Source organism: Acinonyx jubatus, chromosome B2, assembly GCF_027475565.1.
Source record: "Acinonyx jubatus isolate Ajub_Pintada_27869175 chromosome B2, VMU_Ajub_asm_v1.0, whole genome shotgun sequence".
Taxonomy (NCBI): Eukaryota; Metazoa; Chordata; class Mammalia; order Carnivora; family Felidae; genus Acinonyx; species Acinonyx jubatus.
In genome coordinates, this window is record NC_069385.1 from 118,080,307 (window position 1) to 118,102,014 (window position 21,708).

A 21,708-nucleotide genomic window follows, 5' to 3' on the forward strand; every position below is an offset into this window, starting at 1 on the left:
TATGTGTCAATAATCAGCCTCTCTGACACATCATGGGGAGAAATCTGCCAAATTCTAAAGGGTATACTTAGGGGGGAGTTAACCCAAGAACTAAGGTCTACCTTTTCTTTTAACGTGAATGGTAACAATAAACTTACTGCAAGTGTTGCCCAAGGCAGCAACTCCCCCAACAGAACCTTCTAAAAGGGTGAATGGTAGGGGTGCCTGGGTGGCTCAGTCAAGTGTCCGACTTCGGCTCAGGTCACGATCGTGAGTTTGAGCCTCGAATCAATAGCTCGTGCTGATAGCTCAGAGGCTGGAGCCTGCGTCAGTTTCTGTGTCTCTCCCTCTCTGCCCCTTCCCCGCTCACACTGTTTGGCACGCTCTCTCTCATGAATGAACATAAATAAATAAAAATAAATAAATAAATAGGTGAATGACAAATAAATAATAACAGCACCCTCCTCAGTGCCAGGCTGGGGCCAGAGGCACCATGGGGAGGGGACGCTTCCCAGCGTTTCCAGCACAAGAAGCAGCTTCCCAGCACAAGAAGAGGACATGAAGAAAACAATTTCATGAAATAAGTAGAGATAACAGGACAGAAAGTGCTTGTGTTGGGGCTTGACAACACTGGGGGGGAAGGCACACACTGAAGAAGACGTCCTTGGGACACTTGTACCTGAAGGAGTTCTAAGTTTTTCTGCACTCAGACACACGTCCTGCCACGGTTTGGGGACTGAGAAGCCTGGGCGAGGAAAAAGGGGGGAGGTGGATGTGTAACAGAGAGAAAGAGAGAAATTGAGAGAGAGAGAGAGAGAGAGAGAGAGAGAGGTTTCCCCCCTCACCCCCCACCCCTTCCCCCACCCAAGACTTTCTTCTTCCCTTCTCATTGATCCTGGCTGGCCTGGTCCCACCTCCCCTGTGAGGCCCTTCCTAACCACCCTACAGGCTCCCAGTGATCCCCCTGCTCCAGAGGTACGGAGCCCCTTCTAGGGACATTTGCCGTTCACTCTATAAGGACAAAGCTAACATCTCATGGAGCACCTACAGCAGTGGTTCTTTGCCTTGGTGCACATCAGAATCACATGGAAGGTTTGTTAGAACACAATGGCCCCACCTACAGAGTTTTATGTGTTAGGACCCTCAGTTTAAGTGGCGGGGTGAAGATTTCGTTCCAGGTCTCTCCGACTCTAGTAACCTTTCTTTCTCTATCTTGCTCCTTTGCATTGTTAGTTACCCTCCTGCAGGTATGTTGTTCCTCAACAAAATAGTCCATTGCTTTTTTGTATACTTTGTATCTCTTGCTTTGCCTAATCTATATAGGCAGGCTTAATTGAGAGAGGCTGAAAGATTTGGGGAACTAACCCAGGGAAGCTAGCGGTGCAACAGAATCTGAACTAACCCCCACCCCACAACACCTCCTTCTCCCAGCACTGGGGAGGGAGAACACCTGGTCAAGTAGGGTAGTTATTCTTTCCTTCCTGCGTGGGTGAAGGAGACTTACCTAGGGCAACGGTTTGTTAGGTCTCCCATATGATGTCACCCAAATAAACAGGCACATCTCCAAAGTTCAGTCATGGAGGCAGCAGAGAGGAGACAGGGGTCGAAATGTGAGAAGTGGACAGAAGGGGAGGGTGGGGTGGTGTTGACTGGGGAGCCGGGGAGGGACAGAGGAGCCATAGGAAGGGAGATACAGGGGCCAGGGGCCGCTGGCTGTTCCAGAGTTCAGCAAGAGGGCGGGGGAACAGAGACCGAAGAGGCTGCGAGGGAATGAGCAACGTGAGGCTGCGCTGACGCTCCTGGCAGCGCCTGGAACCAGAAGAGAAGCCGGGTTCATTACATACGCATCAACTTCCACCTCGGTATCCTTCCATCCTTCCCGACTCCTCCGCATCTGTTTCTCTCTCTCTCTTCGAAACTTCAGGAGCAACGCCCACCTCTCCTCCCGCCCCACCCACCGTCCCGGGAGCTCCCCAGCCGCTGGATACCTGCGGTTGGAGAGGAGGGGAGCCAAGATCAGGCGTTCCGGGGAGCGGGCACAGAAAGAGGCTCCTACAAGGGTGAAGTGGGTGTTGTCTATTTCTGCAGGGCGAGAGGGCTCTGGGGGTGAGCTCCAGGCCACCAGGTCTGCGAGACTTGCTGGGGCTCGAGGTGCCCCTCAGTCGGTATTGAAGGTGTTAGGGACCAGGGGAAAAGAGAAATCCCAAGCGTGGGCTGGCATGCCCTCAGGGTCTGTGGATCAGATCGAGAGGCTGACTTCTTTGCCAGCGGGGCGGAGAACTGAGCGAGCCGCAGGAATTTGGGGCGGGTCGGGTGGGGGCGCGAAGGGCAACGGAAACAGGAAGTGAGGGGCAGAGAGGCTGAAGGGGGTAGAAGGAGCATCAGTTACTCCTGGGGAGGCCGGTCCTCCTCCCCGAGCCCCGCAGTGCCCGAGACCCGGCGCGCAGCCGAGCACCCCGTCCCCCGCCCAGACTTGGGGCCCGGCTCGCTCGCGGAACTCGAGGCCCGGAGCCAGCGATGGCTTCACTTGACGCCCCCACCCCTCAGCTCTGGGCCGCTGCCTGGACAGGCACAGAACTACACCTCCCGCGCGGCCCTCCCTCCACTCAGCCCGCGGCTCGGCGGGCATCGGCTCGCTCACTCCTGGGAACTGTAGTCCCCGGCCGGGTCCGCCTTCTTTGGGAGGCGGCCGAGATGTCCAGCTCGGGGGGTTCTGGCAGCGCTCCCCACTTCCCTCCCTCTTGTCTTTCCGGCTATGGAAACTAGCTTCTTGCAGTGAGGAAACATTATCCTCCTTCCAAACATTACGGTGGGTCCCGTTGGAGTCTACCAACATACCTTCCTCTCCAGCCACTTTCCTGCTTTCCCTTTGGTATTTAAATCCTGGATCTCAAGCTGGGCGATTCAGCTTTTAGGGGGCAGGGTTGAGAAGACTTCAGACAACGCTTACCTCTTCACCCTGTCCCTTTCAACTTCATAGGTTGGTCCCCGCTAGTTTCGAACATATTTGCTGATTTGGGGACTCAGAAAAATGGGATTTACATACCGTGAATAACCTTTGACATTTCCTCCCCATTTCCAAGGTTGATTCCACATGATTTCCAGCTTGTCTCCCCAATCTCCCCCCACCCCTTCTAGTACACCCGTGATAAACACACACAGAACTGCAGGTTTCAAAGAGGAAAAGAAGCAAATTTGTTGTTGGTAGGGGAGCATGAAGGGGAGGGTTCTTCACCTTCCCCAACATCTTGTAGAGATGGGAGGTTGAGGGGCAATAGAAAAGGCAGTAGATGGGGGCGCATGCCCCACTCTGTACAATATAGAAGAATCTGATATAGACACTTTGTATAAAAGCCACTTGTCCTCATTTGTGTCCTCTTGCTGACTGGCTGGGCTGGGGGGCACTGGGGAACAAAGAAGCTGGGGTGGTGGGCCAGGACACAGGGACACCCCTGGCCCCCATCCTCTGGCGTCCCCTTGTGGGGTCACTTTGGATCCTTGGTGGGGGCATAGCAAAGCTCCAGTGGCCGGGACACCTTCCAGAACTTCTCATTCACCAGTTCCAGGGTCAGCGAGCCATTCAGTGTCTACAGAGGGGGTAGAAGAGAGAGGCAGGGTAAGAAAAAGTTGGAGAAGGTGATAAAGGATATGAATGAGAGGCAGAAAGTGACCAAGGGAGGAAGAAAAGAAAAAGGAATAATAAAAAAGGTGGGGTAAAGCAGGGGCATAGGGAGTGAGTAGGAAGAAGATAAGACACAGACGTGAGATGAGAGATGCAGAGGGAGAGTGGAGGGTGGGCTAGTTAGGAGGTCAGGATCCAGGGTCTGTGTGGTCCCAGGCCATCCTCCCAGCCTCTCCCCTCTTATAGCACTGCCCTCAGAGGCTCTCACCGTGAAAGCTCCACCCCCGGGGGCGATGTAGATGGTGTACTGCTTTTCACTGACACCTTCCAGACTGGGCAAGGCAGGCTCCTCAGGGCCGTCACCTCCTCCGGTACCCCCACCCTCTCCACCACCCCCATCAGGTCCCCCGGCATCAGAGGCGCCCCCTCCAGGCCCTCCTGGCTCCCCGGCTTCTTGCTGCTGCCTCCGCTCAAGGGCAATACGCAGGGCCAAGTACTTGGAAAGATGGTCCACTGTAGCATTCCCAGTTGTCTTCACATACCTGAAGTGGGAAAGAAGGCAGGTTTAGGGGACAGGAAGCCGCAAATGGAAAAGGGAAGTAGGGGATTTTCCAAAAGGGCTTCTGGGTTAGGGTTTCTTTCTGGGTTTGGGTGAAGCCCACTTCTGATGGACATCTATATGATCTTTTTGATTTCTCAGAGGTCAGGGGAAAGACAGGGCTCTCACCTAGTCTGGCAGTATTCTCCCTTCTCCACGAGCAGGGGGTGGGGCCGGAACACGAGCTCAATTTCTCCGCCTGGCTCCGGGGGACTGGGGGCCCCAGGAGGGCTTGGGGGGCCTAGGGTTCCCCCTCCCAAAGTCCCTCCCCGGTCACCAGAGTCTTCAGAACCGGCGCCCCCACCCACCCCGCCGGTGCCACCTCCCCCTGTCCCTACACTGCTCCCCCCTGCACCCCCGCCACGGGGTCGCTTGGGAGCAGGGCCTGGGGCAGAGTCAGGGGCAGAGTCTGAGCTCACATCCTCTCCATCCCCCTCTCCCTCCCCAGGCTCTCCTTCCCCCCCACTCATCGTGGTGGTCTGATCTGACCCGGGCATCGGCCGCCTCACACGCTGGGCCCTGTAGAAGCAAGTGGTTGAGGTTAGAAAGCACCACAGATAAGGGGTTTAAACTTTAAACTTAAGAGAACAAGAGATCAGGGAAATCTTAATGATGACACCTAATATTTATTAAACACTAACTACACGCCAAACACACTGCTAAGTATTTTGCACTGATCGCCTCACATAGTACAAATCTTAGAAGCAGGTGATTATATTCTATTTATGGTTGAGAAAACTGAGGCTTAGAAATGTTAGATAACTTGTGTGCAACCACAGCCTCTTGCCTTTCCACATGGACTCCAAGAACCAGTCGCATAGGTTTGTAGAAATGCAGAATTTCAGGCCCAACTCCAGACCGACTGAATTAGAATTTGCATTTTTCACAGACCCTCTGGTAATCTGGATGCTTATTAAAGACCGAGCAATGCTGGCCTAGAAGGTCATTTAATTCCCCGCAAGGTGAATCCAGAGTTTATGCTCAAAATCACTCCACTGTTCTAACTTCTAGAAAGTTAGAGGGTGAGCTAATTTTTTCTTAAGAATAGTAGTACCAGTTGCTAACTAGGAAGCTGCAATTTACACCCCTGGCTTCCAGACCTTGACAATCAGGCTGTGGTTAGCTATTAAGATGCTAAGGTTTAGAAGCTGGCAGGCAGCAAAGATGGCACCAGGAGTCTGACCCACGGATCTGTCCCACCAGCCCTGCTATCGCCTCTCTCCCGGCCCGAACCTGTGCATGGCCTGCATGCGCAGCCCCTCTTCAATGCTGGAGCTCAGTGCCTGTTGGTTGTGCAGGCGACTGAGGCGGATGAGCACCCGGTCTTGGTGGGCCTCATATTCCTCCCGGCTGGGATAGATCTTAGAGATCAGGGCATCAAAGTTGGGATCTGGCCGCAGAGACCGCTTGGATACCAGCTTCTTGCGGCAGGTAGGGCACTCCTTGTTCCTGGGGTGGGAGAGAGGAGGCCCTCAACGAGTCAGTCTCAGTTGCTAGGACACTGAGGCCCCAACTCTGTACCCTTCACCCCTTCTCAAACACATCCCTCCCATTACCCGCTCCGCAGGGCCGTGACAATACAGTCGGAGCAGAATCGGTGGAGGCACTCCTTGGTGGTCATTGTATTCTTCAGCATGTCCAGGCAGATGGGGCACATGAGTTCTGAATGCAGTGACCGAGGGGAAACCGCAATCTCTGTGCCATCCATGATGGCTTCCTGGAGACATCAGTGAGTGGAAAGGTGATGGTGGGTTGGGGGGAAAGGGGTTTTAGAAACAGGTGGTCAATGGAATGGGAGTTTTGAGAAATACAGTGAAGTAACAGAATCTGGGTACCCCGTGTTGACCACTTGAGGAAGACGGGAATTCTGAGAAAGAGGAGCTAGTGACTTGGAGAGAATGGAGAACAGAAAGGAGCAGTGTCCATTAACTGAAAGTAGGAGCTTTGCAACAGGAGGATCTGAGGTTTGGTCAGAGGTCTGGGGCAGAGGTGGCACAGATGTGGGGTTTGGGGAAGACTTTTTCAATCTAATTTCTTAAAGTGTGGTCTGGGTGCAACCTGTATCAGAATACCCTATGGTGCTTGTTTAAAACACAGATTCTGGGGCCCCATCTCATGGTATCAGAATATTGGCAAGGCGTGGTGAGGGGGTGGGTTGCGCAGGGGAGGGCTCCCTTTCTAGTAAACTTGGAAGGAAAGTCTTATATGCATTGACCTTTGACACTGAACTGAGGAACACTGAAGGTAATGTCTATGTGTTTACTATTTTTCAGATGAAGGCAGTCATAGTCGCCCTACATCTGTGGCAATAGCTGATGTGAGAATGAAACGAGATAAATGTGAAAGTGCTTGGAAAAGATTAAGGTGATTCAAAGGTGGGGTCAAGGGAGTCTGTGACATCCGGCAGGGTCGGCAGAATAGGGCGAAAAATGGAAAAGAGGCTGTGAGATAGGGGTCTGTTTGAAGGGTTTGGGGAAAGGGAGTAAGCTGTGAAAGGAAAGTCCCTATCACCTGCGGGGTCCGGTGGAGCTCGTATAGACTCAGTTCCCACGTTTTGCTGGCATTCTGGGCATTCGCCGGCGTCGTCATGGTGACAGGGCACAGACCCCCCACCCGGGCTCGGCAGCGGTGGAGGAGGAGAGGTAGGCTGGGGAAAGGGGGAAGGGGGGGAAGGGTGTTAGGGGGGCCGCCCTCGCGCAGACCCCGCCCCTCCTGTGGCTCCCCCCACAACCTCCGCCCCGCGCCGCGCTGCCCCTCACCGGGCTCCAGCCGTCCGCGCCCCGTTGCCGCAGCGCCTCTCACTGGGCCCGGGCTCTCAGCCCCAGTTCGCTCGGTCCGCAGCCGCTGCTCAGACAGCAGCTCCCGCCGCCGCCGCCGCCATGGCCCGGGCGCTGGGGCCCTACGTCACTTCCGTTTGTCCCTCCGCTACCCCCCCCCCCGCCCCCGCCAGCGGAGACGTCACCCGCCACTCCGGGCTCGGGTGGGACGCGACGTGGGCTCCCGGGTTCCCCCGCCTTCGGGCGCGTCCGCCTCGCGTGAGGAGCCGGAGTCCCCGGAGTCCCCCGCTACGTGGGGACCGCGGTCTCAGTCCCCGGGCCGGCACCGTCGCGCTGCCAACCTTAGCTACCGTTCCCTTCCCGAGGTCCCCACCCGGGGCCTCCGCTCCGGAGGGCGGGGCCTGGGATCTCTTGGACCCCGGGAGGGTAGAGAGGGGTTGGAAAAGGGGCCACCTCCCCCACTCCGCGTCCCCTAGCGGCTCTGGGGGACAACTGCCCCCCTCCCCACAATTCCGTAACCCCAGCCCGGCATTCCGGGGAGGGGAGGGGGAAGGCTGGAAAGGATCTTCGGCCTTTTCAGTCCTCCAGTCCTGTGAACGCAACTAAATCCGGATGAGCCCGGGATTCCCCTTACCACCCTGGGGACTTGCTGCACCCTTCGCTTTGGCTCTCCCTAGACCCTCCGACCCGCTCTCCCCTCGAGGTTTGGGGACAGCGGCTCGGGACGTCCAGACTCAACTCTCGGCCGGAGCCATAGACTCGAGAATTGCGTTTGGACAATCAAGAGCCGCGGCCCGGGGCGGGGGAGGGAGGCGCACGGGAGGAACAGGGGAATGGAGACACCACGCGGAAGCAGGGACACACACACACACACACACACACACACACACACACACACACACACACGATGGGGCCCCTATAGGGGAGGGGGTGTGCGCGTGTGGGTGGGTGGGGGCACAAGGGGCAGAATGTCTGGAGTGGGAAGCGGACAGAAGCCTCCTCCAGGACTTTTCTGTAAAGGAAGGGGACAGGGAGGAAAGAGAAGAGGAAGGGGCAGAGCGATCCCCATTGAGGGCAGGGGATGAGATGGGGGGGGGGGGGGAAGACCGTAGTGGGCGTCCTGTCTCCTCCAGCCTGAGCTGGGGCTCCCGGACTTGGGCTGCAGCTGCCAGGGGGTAGCCTGTTTCTGGGACAAGGCAGCAGTGGGTCCCCTCGCCCCCTCCCCCAGTTCCCCCCTACTTCCCTGTCCTCTCCTTCAGTCCGTGGCCAGTCCTTATGTGGGCTCCAGAGTCGATTAGCGCGGACCCCCTCCCCTTCCTCCTCCTCCTCCCAGCCCCCTCCCTTCTGCTCTCCTCCAGCCCCTTTCATCGGCTGGTCCATTCCCCTAATCCTGGCCCCCTCCCCTAATCCCCCCCACCCGACCCCAGGCCGGCTGCAGCTATTGTAAGGTGGAGAGAAAGGGGGGGGGGACTCAGAAAAGGGAGGGGGTAGGGGAGGGCCACCTGTTCCAAGACCCCCTCCCAAGGCCAGACTGGACACCAGGATGGGGCCATGAACAAACCACCCTTGGGGACCATAAGGACCCAGGGAATTGGGGAGAGGGTACTGGGGCTGTAGGACCAGTGGAAGGGGGTGGGAGCAGAGACCCCCTCCCTCTATAAAGACCCAGAATGTCACGCATACACAGTGACATACACTCTCTCCTCTCACACCCGGCGGCGGGGGTTGCCCTGGGAGACCAGGCAGTGAAAGGGAACAATCCTTCGGGAAAGGGAAAGGAGGGGGAGGTGGGGAAGGGTCTGAGGGCTTAGACACAAGAAGAACCGGAGGTGGCAGGGAAGAGGATTTGGAATTTATTAGGGTCACAAGCACCCCTGCCTCCCATATTCAGCATTCCAGAGCCATACACTGCCACCCCTTTTGTAGCCTGGGAACTCAGAGTCCTCATCAGCAGGAGGCCGGGTGGAGTGGTGGGGGAGTGAGCAGAATCCAGGGTCCGTGAAGCAGTTACATGAAAAGACCTCCTGGGAGGGGCAGAAACATTTGGACAGATGCATAGGTGGAGACAAATGGGCTGGGGGGGGGTGCCCAGTTCAGTCCCTCGCCTATGGGAACTTCTGCTCTTCCCTTAGTGGCTCCAGACTCCCTTCTCTTGCTTTCTCTTATCATCTGGGTTCCACTTCTCTGCCTTCTCCCTCCCCATGATGGCCTCATACCAGTGACTTCCACTGAGGCCCCTGTGATGTATCCACTGTCTTCAGATGCCAAGAATGCGACCACATCTGCCACATCTATGGGAATGGTGGGGAAAAGGCAGAATCCTATTCACTTTCATAGATCCAAAGTCATCACCTCCCACCAGAACCCCTCCCCACCAACACACACACACACACACACACACACCAACCACCAATCCTGGTGAGATCCTTTCAGATCCCACAAAGTTTGGGATTTCTTCATTCAGGCCCCCTCCCTAACTCCTTTTCCTTATTCAGTGCTCACCCTCAGGATCCCCCAAATGCCCCATCGGGATCATTCCAGTCACCTGTAAGAAAACACTCATACATGTGTAAATGTTTCTTTTACTTTTTTTTTTTTTTTTTTGGTAGGCTGTCTGTGGCACCTTTTTCTTTTTCCATTCCTTGTACACTTATTGAATATCTACTATTTGTCAGGCCCTGTGCTCAGCATTCTCTCTGAAGCCCAGAGAGATTGGGTGTCTGAATAACTCTGCCCTCTACCCACAGCCTCCTACCTTGTCCAGCACTTTCTGTGGCACTTTCTGTGTCATAGGTGTTGTAATGAACCCTGGGAGGACAGAGTTACAGCGGATCCCATGTCTGTGGAAGGGAGAGTGGCTGCTGACTCTGGAAAGGGCTCAACACTGACACACCCCCTCCCCAGACCTCCCACATGGCTCAGCAAATCCCTCTGTACCCCCAGCTGTGTCTGACTAACCGGCCAAGTTCTCGAGCTGCAGTCTGGGTCAGCCCAATCACTCCAGCCTTGGATGCTGCGTAGTTTGTCTGTCCCATGTTCCCCACCTATAGGTGAGTCAGAGATTTGGAATGAGTCAGGAGTCCCAAGGAGGGGCTCTCCTCTCTGTGCCCAATTGGCTGGCTGACCTTCTCCTAACTCAACCTGACCTTCCCTGTGATGCTACTGATGTTGATGATGGAAGCATGACACCCACTGGACACCAGGAGTTGGGCTGCAGCTTGAGTGACTAGAAAGATGCCCTGGTGGGGAAAGAGTAACAAGGCAGAAAGGAACAGTTGGGTGACAGTCCTCCTCCAGCTCCCTCCCCCAGGCTAGAGAAACCAGAAGTCACAGGTTCAGAAGTCGCCACCTTGAGGTTGACAGCTATGACTTTGTCCCAGTCATCCTCTGACATGTGGAGCAGAAACTCATCCCTGGTGATCCCAGCACAGGACACAACGACGGACGGTGGGCGAGAAAAGCAGGCCTATGGAAGGGGGCGGTTACACACCAAAACCCAAGTAGAGCCGGGTTAGTGAAGACAATCAATGTTGGCTCTTAAAAGGGGGCGAGGTCGTCTCGCGTTCACCTGTACTTGTTCCAGCAGGCGCCTGACCGCCCCGGCCTCAGACACGTCAGCCTGGAAGGCTGCGTGGCCCCCGCAGGGCGCCACCTCCTCGCTACCCCGCCCGCCCAGCAGCCGCACCGTCTCGCTTGCTGCTGCCTCGTCCAGGTCGCAAGCGGCCACGGCGGCCCCCTCTCTGGCCAGGCGCACACTGACAGCTCGGCCGATGCCGCTACCCGCGCCTGAGGTGGGAGAGAACACACGGAGTGGGGGTAAGGGGAGAAAGGGAGGAGTAGGCAGGGTCAGGGGTCAACAGGGCGCAAAGTAGTAAAATTCGGACCAGGGGCCAGAGGTCACAGCGGCTGCAGACCCCAAGGGCGTCCCCGGACAACACTCCGGCACCCCGACCCGCCCTGGAAGAACATTCCCTCAACCTGTGACCAGGGCCAGCGCCGAGCAGAGACGGAGCTGAGACGCCATGTCCGCCGGCGGGTGGGCGGGCACTGAACCAATCCTAGCGCAGAGGAGGCGTGGCAAGAGCAAAGCCGCGCCAACCTAAGCCCGGCCAGCGTTGAGCCTTCGGAGGCCACCAGCACAGGCTGACCCTCCACCGCGGGGGCGTGGTCACGCGCCACCGCTTGGGGGCCTGGGGAATGGGAAGATGAGGGGCCCTCATTCTCTCAAAAAAGACAAAGACCGCGTTTGGGGCGGAAGATCCGAGGACTTTATTTCCGGTTACCACCCCTACCCCTCAATTCAGTGATATCAAAAGAATAGGAAAAAAAAATCAGGCCCCGAGATTGGCAAGCCCACCTCCCCCCCCCCCCAATCACTCCCAAATCAGGACACACGATTGATGTTTAATTGATGTATATCCCCCACTCTTCCTGCTACCCACTCTGTCCAGGACTCTGGTCTTCCCTGAAGCTTCCACCAACAGGTGGGAAGGGAGGGTGGACCTTGGATAAACCTGCTCTTGGTAGCTTGGTTTTCTGCAAACAGGTTCGGTAGGGGACATGGGGTAGGCTGTCATCACCTCTCTTCTCCAGCCTTCTTCATGGCCCCATTTAACCCCCTAAACCCAACAACATGGTTAGCACATGACTAACACTATGGTCCCTCTGACTTCTCATTCTCACTTCTGCAGCTCTTATAAGACTGCAAAATCTTGATGGCCCTAATGCCAACGTTACCACTTCCCTAGCTTACAACTTCCTTCAGCAGACATCCCTGGCCAGGGTCCCCAACTTCCACAGACCCCGGACCTGGAAGGCTTACACACTAGAGATTTAGGGCTGGAGTGGGGACGGTTTACCCCACCTCTCACTCGAGGTGGGCAATCAGCACCATCATGACAACTCCCCCTAGCAGCCCCAGCACCTCCAGAAGTGACTGCAATGGTGATGCCTCCCTCAACAGCTCAGGCAACACGGACACCGTTGCTACATAGATGAAGCCACCTGCAGTGAATGGCAGAACCCAGCCAGGACCTGTACCACTTGCAACTTCACTGCCCACTGCCCCTCCTTCAGTTAGGAGGGCACAGGCTGTGCCTGCCAGTGCCCCTATTGCCGTCAGTAGTTGCAGACGCATCGCCTGGTGGGCAGAAAAGACAGAAAGGCATTCAACAACATCTAAAGATGATCAGTGGTTAGGCATGTTTGGTGGGGTACAGGTATATATGGGAAGGGTGCAAGTCTTTGGGACCTGAAGAATAAGGCAAAAAGAGGAGGATCTAGAATCGACACTTTCTGAAAAACCTAAAAATATCAAAGAGGTCCTTTCCACAGAACTTCTGATTCGGAAGGTCAGGGTGGGGGGCAGTGTAAAACACCCTCATAAACCATTCAGACGGTTTGTGGACTAGAATTCAAGAAATACTGAGCCACAGGACAAAGAAACAGAAGTTCTTCTCCCTCATTTCTAGAGGCTGTATTGTTTCTAACAGTACCAACTTGTCTGAAACTAATGCGAGGCGATCTTGGGTTTTAGGTGGGTGAACAGGAGAGGTAAAGACTGAGGCAATCGTGTCTCGCGCACATCATTACCAACCTGTTTTTTGCTGCACCCAGACTGGACCAGGATGGCAAAGTCCCCAACTTCATGGGGCACTTCATGTAGCAGAACAGTCATTGTGGTCAGGATCCCTAGCCCCCGACCTCCTCTAAATGAAGCACCAATAGCCAGACCATCTGTGAAGTTGTGTGCCAGGTCAGCAGCCAGATTCAGGTACCCTGATACACGCAGATCTTGTACAAGTAAAAAGGAAGACAATGGTTAGAGTCATCTACTACCCCTTGTCCCAGCCCTTCAGCCATTATCACATCTCCCCCCAGAGACCACTTCACATCCAGCCCCTTCATGTTTCTCAGACACCTGCCATTACCCACAGTGTATATTCCATGTGATTTGTGATATCCTTTGCCCAAGTTTATCGATAACCCTGGCCCTCACCTGAACCTTTTTTTTCCTCTTCAGAATTCTGAGGTCTCACTGGCCCATCTTTGAGCCCTGTGCTCCCTCCTCTCCTCTTCCGAGACCCACCTGCTTCCTTTTCTTCTTCCTCTGAGCTCTGTTTCTCCTTTGAAGAACGCTCTGAGGGAAGAAGTTAGTAGAGTGGAGAACAGAAATCTCCAGAAATGTCCTCAAAAGGGAAGTCCCCTCCTGCTGAAGAGCCGTAAGGTAAGGGGATTCTGCAGCAGGCAAGGTGGCTTTCAAGGAAAGCTGTTCCTGTACTCACCCTGTCTTCCATGCCCATGACCTCCCTGTGTGTGACCATGAGCGTGTCCATGTCCGTGACTGTGTCCATGTCCTCCTTTCACATGTCTCACAAATTTCTCCACCACAAGAAAGGCAACAATTCCACTGAGGACCCACAGTCCCACAGACAGAATGGGTCCCTGGCCTGGGAATAGAGACATTGAGACATTAAGGGAAATATGGATTCCAGACTCCTCCTCCCCAAGTGCAGGAAGAGAACAGGGAGGGAAAGACCTCTCTCAACATCCCAATACATCTCCATCCACCCCTTCCTCACCACTGTGGGAGTGTCCATGTCCAGGCTGCTCCAGAGGGTGGTGAGAATGAGGTTCTAGAGGAAGGGGGAGAAAAAGCCAGATGAGTGAATACCCTGCCCAAGGGGCATGCATTTGGGGGAATATTGGAAGGTCAAGGATCACAAAGGATGAAGAACCCTTCTGCCCAGAGAATAAAATATGTTAAGATTTGCAGTAGTGGCCAAAAATCACTTACCCAGGGCATGAGGAATGAGGTGCAGAAAGGCATCTCCCAGGAGCCCACCGGAAGCAAAACTGAGCAAGATCTGGAGCAGAGAGCGGTGCCGGGGGGAGTTTGATTCCACAGGGATAAGGAAGAGGACAAAAAATGGAGCTGCGGAGATCAGCACTGTGGCCCCCAGTGCCTGGTGAGGGGAGAGTCAGGGGTCAAGTGGTGTGGGGTTTCCCAACAATCCAGAACCGGCCCCTCTCTCTCCCATCCCCTGGGGACTCACATAGGCCCAGAGAGTGACAGTATCCAGGTCCTGCTTGATGCCTGGAGCCCCAGACTCCCCATAGCCTCCATGGCTGTGCTCATGGTCATGTCCATGTCCTCTGTGGTAGAGGGTCTCATGGGATTGGCCATGGCTATGGCCATGGTGCAAATCCTCATGTGAATGTCCATGTTCGTGACCGTGGGTATGCCCATGCCAGATGCTCTCGTGAGTGTGGCCATGGCCATGGGCATGGCTGTGTCCATGGTGAAAATCCTCTTGTGAGCGCCTGTGGCTGTGGCCATGGAAGTCTTCGTGCAGGTCCTGGTGCAGGTCGCCATGACCCCCGTGTCCGGCCACTAGCAGCCCCAAGGCCGCCCAGGTCAGCAGTCCCATGGCCACCCAGTGGGGAGCCCCCAGGCCCCTGGCCATCACGCTGACCAGAGGGACAGAGATAGTGACTCCACTTGACCCTCAACTCTACACCTATGCAGGGTCAGTTTTACTCCGTTCGTGCCCTCCGTCCACTTTTATGGGCTGCTCCCCCATTCCGTTCTGTCCCCACCCACATTGTTCCCAAGACTCGGTCTCTTTATCTCGAACCCCCTCCCGGATGTAGGGCCCTGGGACACCGCTCTAGGCTTTGATCCTCCACTTTACGGACTCTCTGGGCCCTAGTCTCTATGATCCACTAGAAGATAGAAAAGGTCTGGAAAGGACGGTAGGGTAAAGCAGGGAATTCTCACCGGCTTCAGGATCTTCTCCTTTCCCGGTTTGCTCGGACGTGGCAGTCCCGCCTCTGGCTCCCGCGAGAACAGGAAGTTCCGCTCCACCTCCGTCCCGATACCTTTACCAAGATGGCGACACACCGGTGGCGGCGAGGCCACGCTGCTCTGGCGCGCATGCGCAGGTGTGGAGGTTATTTGAGGGGAGGCTGGGCGAGGCCGGCTAACTGGGCTGAGGAGACCGCCTCCTCCGTTTCCAACTAGACGAGGGGGCGGGAACTAGCACGGAGACTTCCCGTCTATACCAAGATGGCTGCCATATCGGCGCTGTCATTTTGGTACAGAGCAGAGCGAAGCGCTTAATTTGACCCGGTTCAGGCCAGAGTCTTGTTCTCTGGGGCTTCCTCGTGCTCAGCTAGTCCCCCGGTCAATACGTGGGAATCCCTGGTACCTCTACGGTATCCTTGCACTCACCCAAGAGTCATGTCTTGGGCTGCTCGCCCGCCCTTCCTCCCCCAGCGGCATGCCGCAGGGCAGTGTGGGCCGGTGGGGGTGCGAAAAGAAATGCATTGTGGGGTCGCCTCCCGGTGGCGGCGGCGACGGCCCTGGCTGGATCCCGCGGCGGCGGCGGCGGCGGCAGCAGCCGGAGAACAACAAACCCCGGAGCCGGAGCCAGGGGAGGCTGGACGGGACGGGATGGGCGACAGCGGGCGGGGTGAGTGTCCTAGCGGACGGACCGGCGAACCAGTCACCGCGTTATCTGCGACCCCTCCCCCCCGTCCCCTGGAGCTCTTTCCCTGGCGCTCCCGCCCCCTTGTTTGTAAACATGCGTCCCCTCCCTCCCGAGGGCCTTAGCGCCCTCCCCCACCGGGGCGGGGCGGGGGAGCTTCCGCCCTCCTAGCTTTGGCTGTTTGAGGCCCTACAATCCAGAGGTCCCGGGCATGGGATTTGAGTCCTCGAGTTTGGGAACTCTGGTCGTTTGAAGGCAGATTCTGCGTCCTAAGAAGGGTCCCTTCCACCTGTTTTCCTTGCACGCTCTGGCTGCACGCTGGGAATGGAGGGGCTGTCAGTTCCACCCCACGTGCTGCCCCACCCACATAAGACATGTCTGGCTTGGGGTGACCAAACGGATTGCTTGGAATTGTCCCTCACTTGAACTATCCTGCCTTTTGTTAACCCCCTCCCCTCACCACAATTAGGAGTTAAACCGTTGTTTGACAACAGGGTGTTTCTGGACTTGAGGATGGGTGGGGTGGGGTGGGTTGGGGTGGGGCCCGGCGGGGGATTAGAGAGAATTAAAGTCTCCAGTTGGATGATCTAAGACTCATTTTCTCTTTTTGTCTTTCTGTCTGTGTGTCTCTGTGCCTGTACGTACCCCTCCCTCAGACTCCCGAAGCCCAGACAGTTCCTCCCCGAATCCCCTTCCCCAGGGGGCCCCTCCCTCTTCTCCTCCTGGCCTACCCCTACCCCCTTCAGCAGCCCCAACCCTTGGAGGTTCCGGGGCCCCACCCCCACCCCCGATGCCACCCCCTCCACTGGGCTCCCCTTTCCCAGTCATCAGCTCTTCCATGGGGTCCCCTGGTCTGCCCCCTCCAGCTCCCCCAGGATTCTCCGGGCCTGTCAGCAGCCCCCAGGTGAGAGGTCGTGGCTCACTGACTGCCTCTCCACTTTCATTTCCTTGTTTTCCTTGTGACCCCAGATCCTTGTGTGAACTTCCCCATGGCCCACTGACCTTCCAGTCCTCTAATCCTGGCAGGCCTGTGGTCCTTGTGAGACCCCTTGCCCTTCCTGAGGTGACTGATCTTTCAGTGCATGCTTCCTTCCCAGCCCTATAAAACAACCCGATATTCTGATGTCCCTTTCATCTATCAGTTATTTTTCTGCCCTTTTTATCCCATCTGCCGTCCTGAGATATATGCCCTTCAGGGCCCCTGTGTTGCACAATTTCAAGGAGAACTGTATGTCTAATTTTTGGGGGGTTGTGCTCCAAGGGTGGCCCTTCACATAGACTGCAATGTAAATAATGTCCTCTGTGATGTGCAATGCAGGGCCCTGCCTAGGTGGTAGGGGATGATTTCCATGACCTCTGAGAGATTCTCCTTCCCAGTGAGTCTCCCTGTGACTTCCCTATTTCCCCCATCCCAGATTAACTCAACAGTGTCGCTCCCTGGGGGTGGGTCTGGCCCCCCTGAAGATGTGAAGCCACCAGTCTTAGGGGTCCGGGGCCTGCACTGTCCACCCCCTCCAGGTGGCCCTGGGGCTGGTAAACGGCTATGTGCAATCTGCGGGGACCGAAGCTCAGGTATGGGGCTCAGAGATCATCGGAAAGGAAGAAAGAGAGTATCTGACATTTACCATCACCTGTGGGATCCCAGGGGCTCATGGGGTTGCATTGGAGCAAGTGGATGGGAGGAAGCCTGGTGATGACTAAGGGACCTGAAGCTCAGATGTGGGATGGGGGATGGTCAGGGGGAAGAGGGGGCTGGTATAGGGTTTTTGAACAGTAAGGAGAGTGGGACTGGGTCATCCCTCATGTCCTGGTTCCCCATCTGTGTGGATGGATTTAAACTAAGTTTGCTGGGAGGGAAGTTGGCAAGGGACTTGATTGTGAGGGGTCTACATGCGGCCTTGCTGTTGCTGTTCCCATCTCCTTCAAGGCAAACACTACGGGGTTTACAGCTGTGAGGGCTGCAAAGGCTTCTTCAAGCGTACCATCCGTAAGGACCTGACCTACTCGTGCCGGGACAACAAGGACTGCACAGTGGACAAGCGCCAGCGAAACCGCTGTCAGTACTGCCGTTATCAGAAGTGCCTGGCCACTGGCATGAAGAGGGAGGGTAAGGGCCTGCGTCAACCGGGCTTCCTTAGCTACCCTATGGGAGAGGAGGGAGGAGGTGGAGGGAAGACTGCAGGAAACTGCAGACTGTACCTCTCAGGACTGGACTGTTCTCCCTCCTCCTCCAGAGGGCGATATTTGATTTCTCTCTTCCCTCCTCATCAGCTCTTGTCTCTCGAATTCTGCTCTGTTCTCTTGAGTTTCCTTTTTTTAATGGGGCTGCTTCTCTGTGTCCGGCACCCATGACCCCTCCCATCTGGTGCTAGGGTAGGATAACTATTCCTTACCCATGATGAGTTTCTCTGTCTCCCCTTCACTAACCTGAATAGTTCCTCCTCTTTTGACCAGTGCTTGTGTGCCTGTGATTTACGTCTCCCTCTCTCTCTGTCTCCCTGTTATCTGTGATTCCTCCTCCAAAGTCTGGGACTCTACTCTTTGAAGCTGCAGACTTTACTGAAGACCTCAGGGCTGCCTCCCCTTCTCTTTCTCTTATCTTCTTAAGTCTAATTCTGGAATTTTCAGACATTTTAAGGTATCTTGGTCCAATGCCTCATTTTAGAGAAGATGAGCCTGAGGCCTGGTTTTTCGGGGGTCATGCAACGAAAGAGGGGGCAGGGCTGCAATCAGAACCCACAAGTTTGAAGACCCGGGCCAGTGATCCTTGCACTGTGACTTTGTTGAATCGGAAGAGCACCAGATTTGCAGCCAGGCACACTTGGATTTAGATGGACGACTTGCTCTATGTTATGAGAACTTGGACAAGCTGTCTAACTTCTCCAAGCCCTAAAATTTTCGTCTTTAATAACAAAGATAAGAGATCCTGGAATTTTCATAATAATTGAGTGAATGTTAAAATGTATTTGGCCCATTTCTTAGACCCTAGGTTTAAATGTTAGTTTTCTTCCTAATTCCTTTATCCTGCCTTCCTCTTCTCCTTCTTGGCTTATTTATATGCTCTTTTATAGCCCCTGCTTCCAGACTCCCTAGGCTACCATTTCTAGTGACTTCTCTAATTTCTATAAATATCTCCTAAGGGCCTTGAGAACCCTGATAAGGCCCTAAAGACATTTCAGAACCCTTCACGGCTGACTGTTGACTTTCCACTTTTTCTTCTCCTCCCCTCCCCTCCCCCCCCCCCAGCGGTACAGGAGGAACGTCAGCGGGGGAAGGACAAGGACGGGGATGGGGAGGGGGCTGGGGGAGCCCCCGAGGAGATGCCTGTGGACAGGATCCTGGAGGCAGAGCTTGCCGTGGAGCAGAAGAGTGACCAGGGCGTTGAGGGTCCTGGGGGAACCGGGGGTAGCGGCAGCAGCGTGAGTGATGGGGTCAATCCACTCTCTCTCCTGATGGGGGATGGGGGACGGGAGTCTAGGTTGGTTCTATTTCCCTCTCCCCTCCCTTTACCCTCCATCCCCCCTAACACTGCCTGGGACTGGAAGTGCTGCCAAACAAGGTCTCTGAAACATCTGAGGTGGGTGTGATAGCTTTCTCTGTCCCCATCCCAAAACAACCCAGTGGTAGAACCATGGGCTAGTCCTAAACAAATAATTGTTTTCGCGAATGCCAGAAGAGAAGCCTGACTAATGGGGATTGGTTCAGATGGGTTTGAAGGGAGACTCTAGATAAGGAGGTGGTGTCAGAAACCTCTTACAAGGGGGGGACTTCCAGTGTACCTCCAGACCTTCCGTAACTTACCTCCCCATCCCCTGCAGCCAAATGACCCCGTGACTAACATCTGTCAGGCAGCTGACAAACAGCTATTCACGCTTGTTGAGTGGGCGAAGAGGATCCCACATTTTTCTTCCTTGCCTCTGGATGACCAGGTCATATTGCTACGGGCAGGTCAGTGACCTTGGATCCCCTTTACCTCTTGATATTTGATCCCTGTTTGACCTCTGACCTTCAGTGACCCCAGTGCATACTTACATACCAAGGGAGCCAAGTTCATTGATTTCCTCACTTCTTCTCTTCCCCTGATATGCTTTGAATCCCATGGTCTGAGCTCTGGCTCCTGACCCTTGCCGCCCCCCACGCAGGCTGGAACGAGCTCCTCATTGCTTCCTTCTCCCACCGATCCATTGATGTCCGAGATGGCATCCTCCTCGCCACAGGTCTTCATGTGCACCGCAACTCAGCCCATTCTGCAGGCGTGGGAGCCATCTTTGATCGGTCAGTGGCCTTCGGCTAGGCTGGCCTGTAGGTAGAGGGGGTGGGGCTATAGGCTGGTCCGTGTCCAAGGCTGGCTGAGCTGTGACCTTTGAGTGACCTGCAGGTCCCTCTCCAGGGTGCTGACAGAGCTAGTGTCCAAAATGCGTGACATGAGGATGGACAAGACAGAGCTTGGCTGCCTGAGGGCAATCATTCTGTTCAATCCAGGTAAGAGGAGGATTACCCCTGTTTCTCAAGACCAAGGCAACCTTGGAGCCTCCTCTTCTCCAGAGACTCCTAAGTTACCCAGCTATCCCCCTCAATCTGGAACTCTCCCAGCTGACCAAGAAAAACCCACATGCACTGATACGTTCCCCTTTGGCCCCATTCCACAACTTAGCCAGGCACCTGTTAAAGGGCCAGTAGGTGGGGCCCAAAAGGGACATCGTATGGGCCACATCTCCACATTTGTCCTGATTTGTCTTCTTCCTTCTCTCTTCCCTGCCATCCCAGATGCCAAGGGTCTCTCCAACCCCAGTGAGGTGGAGGTTCTGAGGGAGAAAGTGTATGCATCACTGGAGACCTACTGCAAACAGAAGTACCCTGAGCAGCAGGGACGGTGAGAAGGAGCTGTGGGGGTGTGGGGTTGTGGGGTGCCATGAAGTTGTGTTCAGGGCCCGTGTGGTTCCAGCTGTCTTCTTCCACCTCTGCTTCAGGTTTGCCAAGCTGCTGCTACGTCTTCCTGCCCTCAGGTCCATTGGCCTTAAGTGTCTAGAACATCTGTTTTTCTTCAAGCTCATTGGAGACACCCCCATTGACACCTTCCTCATGGAGATGCTTGAGGCTCCCCACCAGCTGGCCTGAGCCCAGACCTACACGTGGTGCTCCTCACACTTGAGGAGTACACATCTGAGAGGGACTCCAGCCTTGGGGGCACGGTGGGGAGGGGCTGTGTCCTAGAATCTTGGTGGGGTGAGGAGTACGGGGCAGAGTTGAGACCTCCAAGGGGATCCATAAACCCTCCAAGAGGTTTGCTTGATATCCCAAGTCAGAGGGGACCCCAGATCCTTGTGCGGGCTGGACCTCATCTTTCAGTGACCTTGAGTCTCTGAATTTGTCTTGGGTCTGTCATGATTTGGGGTGATTTCTTACCCCCTGCCTGGAACGATCTCTCCTTCCCCCAGCACAAAGCACTGGCCTTGCTCACAGGACCTTGCTTCCTTCTTATCTTGCCTCACTTAGCTACCCATGTGAAGAGAGAAAATGGGAACTCTCCCGGAGATGGATACTGGGGGGCAGGCCCCCCAAACTGATGGACATGGGAGTAGCACTCTGACAGGCTTTCCTCCAGGCCTTGACAGCCTTGACAGTAGCCCAGCAGGTGGGGGCTACTCTGGAAGAGGGAGGAGCCCTGTCACTGTCTCCTGTTCAGAGCCCCCCTCACATTTCACCTCCTGCTGCAGTCAGACTGAATAAAAAGGTGGTGGTGGTTAAGGGGTGGGTGAAGATGTAGGAACCGATCTGCTATTTTTAATTTCCTCTGAGGATAGAGACTTGCAGTTAGACTCAAAGAAGTACTGTACTTTCCCAGGTTGACTAAGAAATGCCAGTGGTGGAGGTGGTGTTTGGGAAAGGCAGGGCCCTGAGATGGTCTGTCCCTGGGGCCCTTCAAGCACTGGCCTTCCCTAGCCCCTCCCCCATCTCTTGTCTAACTTGGGGAAAGGGCCTGGGATGTGATGGCAGGGTGGTTTGGTGAGTAGTCCTCAGGCCCTTCCTTTCACAGCCTTCCCCCAGACCTGGGCACAGTGTAGACTGGGGACACAGGACCCTGGCCTGAGAATTGAGGGGGGGATGGTCAGCCTGCAGAGATAGGGTGCTGGGGCTGCATGATTTTTGCCTCGCAGCCCTTCTCTCTGGGTTTCCTTTCCCTTCTCTTTCACTCACACATAAAATAGCTTTCAAATTAAAATCAATGTTTTCTGGACTGAG

At 55.3% G+C, this 21,708-nt stretch overlaps 4 protein-coding genes across 8 annotated transcripts; 1 reads left to right on the plus strand and 3 right to left on the minus strand.

The window, feature by feature from the left end:
- Positions 1-3,150: 3,150 nt before the first annotated feature.
- Positions 3,151-7,126, minus strand: RING1 (ring finger protein 1). The gene is made up of 7 exons (XM_027058021.2): positions 6,959-7,126; positions 6,711-6,846; positions 5,756-5,916; positions 5,433-5,648; positions 4,329-4,718; positions 3,870-4,143; positions 3,151-3,566 (listed from the first exon to the last, which is right to left on the minus strand). The coding sequence occupies exons 2-7, from the start codon at positions 6,786-6,788 to the stop codon at positions 3,465-3,467; spliced, it is 1,221 nt and encodes a 406-aa protein (XP_026913822.1). The 5' UTR covers positions 6,789-6,846; positions 6,959-7,126; the 3' UTR covers positions 3,151-3,464.
- A 1,680-nt stretch (positions 7,127-8,806) lies between these two features.
- On the minus strand, positions 8,807-11,126 carry HSD17B8 (hydroxysteroid 17-beta dehydrogenase 8). The gene is made up of 9 exons (XM_015073520.3): positions 10,955-11,126; positions 10,545-10,762; positions 10,326-10,442; positions 10,123-10,215; positions 9,935-10,020; positions 9,732-9,816; positions 9,479-9,521; positions 9,193-9,267; positions 8,807-9,000 (listed from the first exon to the last, which is right to left on the minus strand). The coding sequence occupies exons 1-9, from the start codon at positions 10,998-11,000 to the stop codon at positions 8,984-8,986; spliced, it is 780 nt and encodes a 259-aa protein (XP_014929006.2). The 5' UTR covers positions 11,001-11,126; the 3' UTR covers positions 8,807-8,983.
- A 95-nt stretch (positions 11,127-11,221) lies between these two features.
- SLC39A7 (solute carrier family 39 member 7) lies at positions 11,222-15,262 on the minus strand. 2 transcript variants are annotated; one of them, XM_015073517.3, is made up of 9 exons: positions 15,210-15,262; positions 14,757-14,857; positions 14,032-14,446; positions 13,773-13,941; positions 13,558-13,611; positions 13,261-13,425; positions 12,975-13,115; positions 12,573-12,769; positions 11,222-12,116 (listed from the first exon to the last, which is right to left on the minus strand). In XM_015073517.3, exons 3-9 carry the CDS (start codon positions 14,440-14,442, stop codon positions 11,844-11,846), a joined length of 1,410 nt encoding a protein of 469 aa, XP_014929003.1. In that variant the 5' UTR covers positions 14,443-14,446; positions 14,757-14,857; positions 15,210-15,262; the 3' UTR covers positions 11,222-11,843. The 2 variants fall into 2 exon arrangements, with proteins under 2 accessions (XP_014929003.1, XP_014929004.1); XM_015073518.3 differs by lacking the exons at positions 14,757-14,857; positions 15,210-15,262 and having other exon boundaries at positions 13,773-13,925; positions 14,300-14,351.
- RXRB (retinoid X receptor beta) lies at positions 15,219-21,703 on the plus strand. 4 transcript variants are annotated; one of them, XM_027058016.2, is made up of 10 exons: positions 15,219-15,450; positions 16,122-16,528; positions 16,881-17,037; positions 17,393-17,572; positions 18,712-18,884; positions 19,284-19,413; positions 19,608-19,740; positions 19,844-19,947; positions 20,233-20,338; positions 20,436-21,703. In XM_027058016.2, exons 1-10 carry the CDS (start codon positions 15,219-15,221, stop codon positions 20,581-20,583), a joined length of 1,770 nt encoding a protein of 589 aa, XP_026913817.1. In that variant the 3' UTR covers positions 20,584-21,703. The 4 variants fall into 4 exon arrangements, with proteins under 4 accessions (XP_026913817.1, XP_026913819.1, XP_026913820.1 ...); XM_027058018.2 differs by having other exon boundaries at positions 16,122-16,369; XM_027058019.2 differs by having other exon boundaries at positions 16,122-16,369; positions 19,856-19,947.
- The last annotated feature ends 5 nt before the right edge of the window (positions 21,704-21,708 follow it).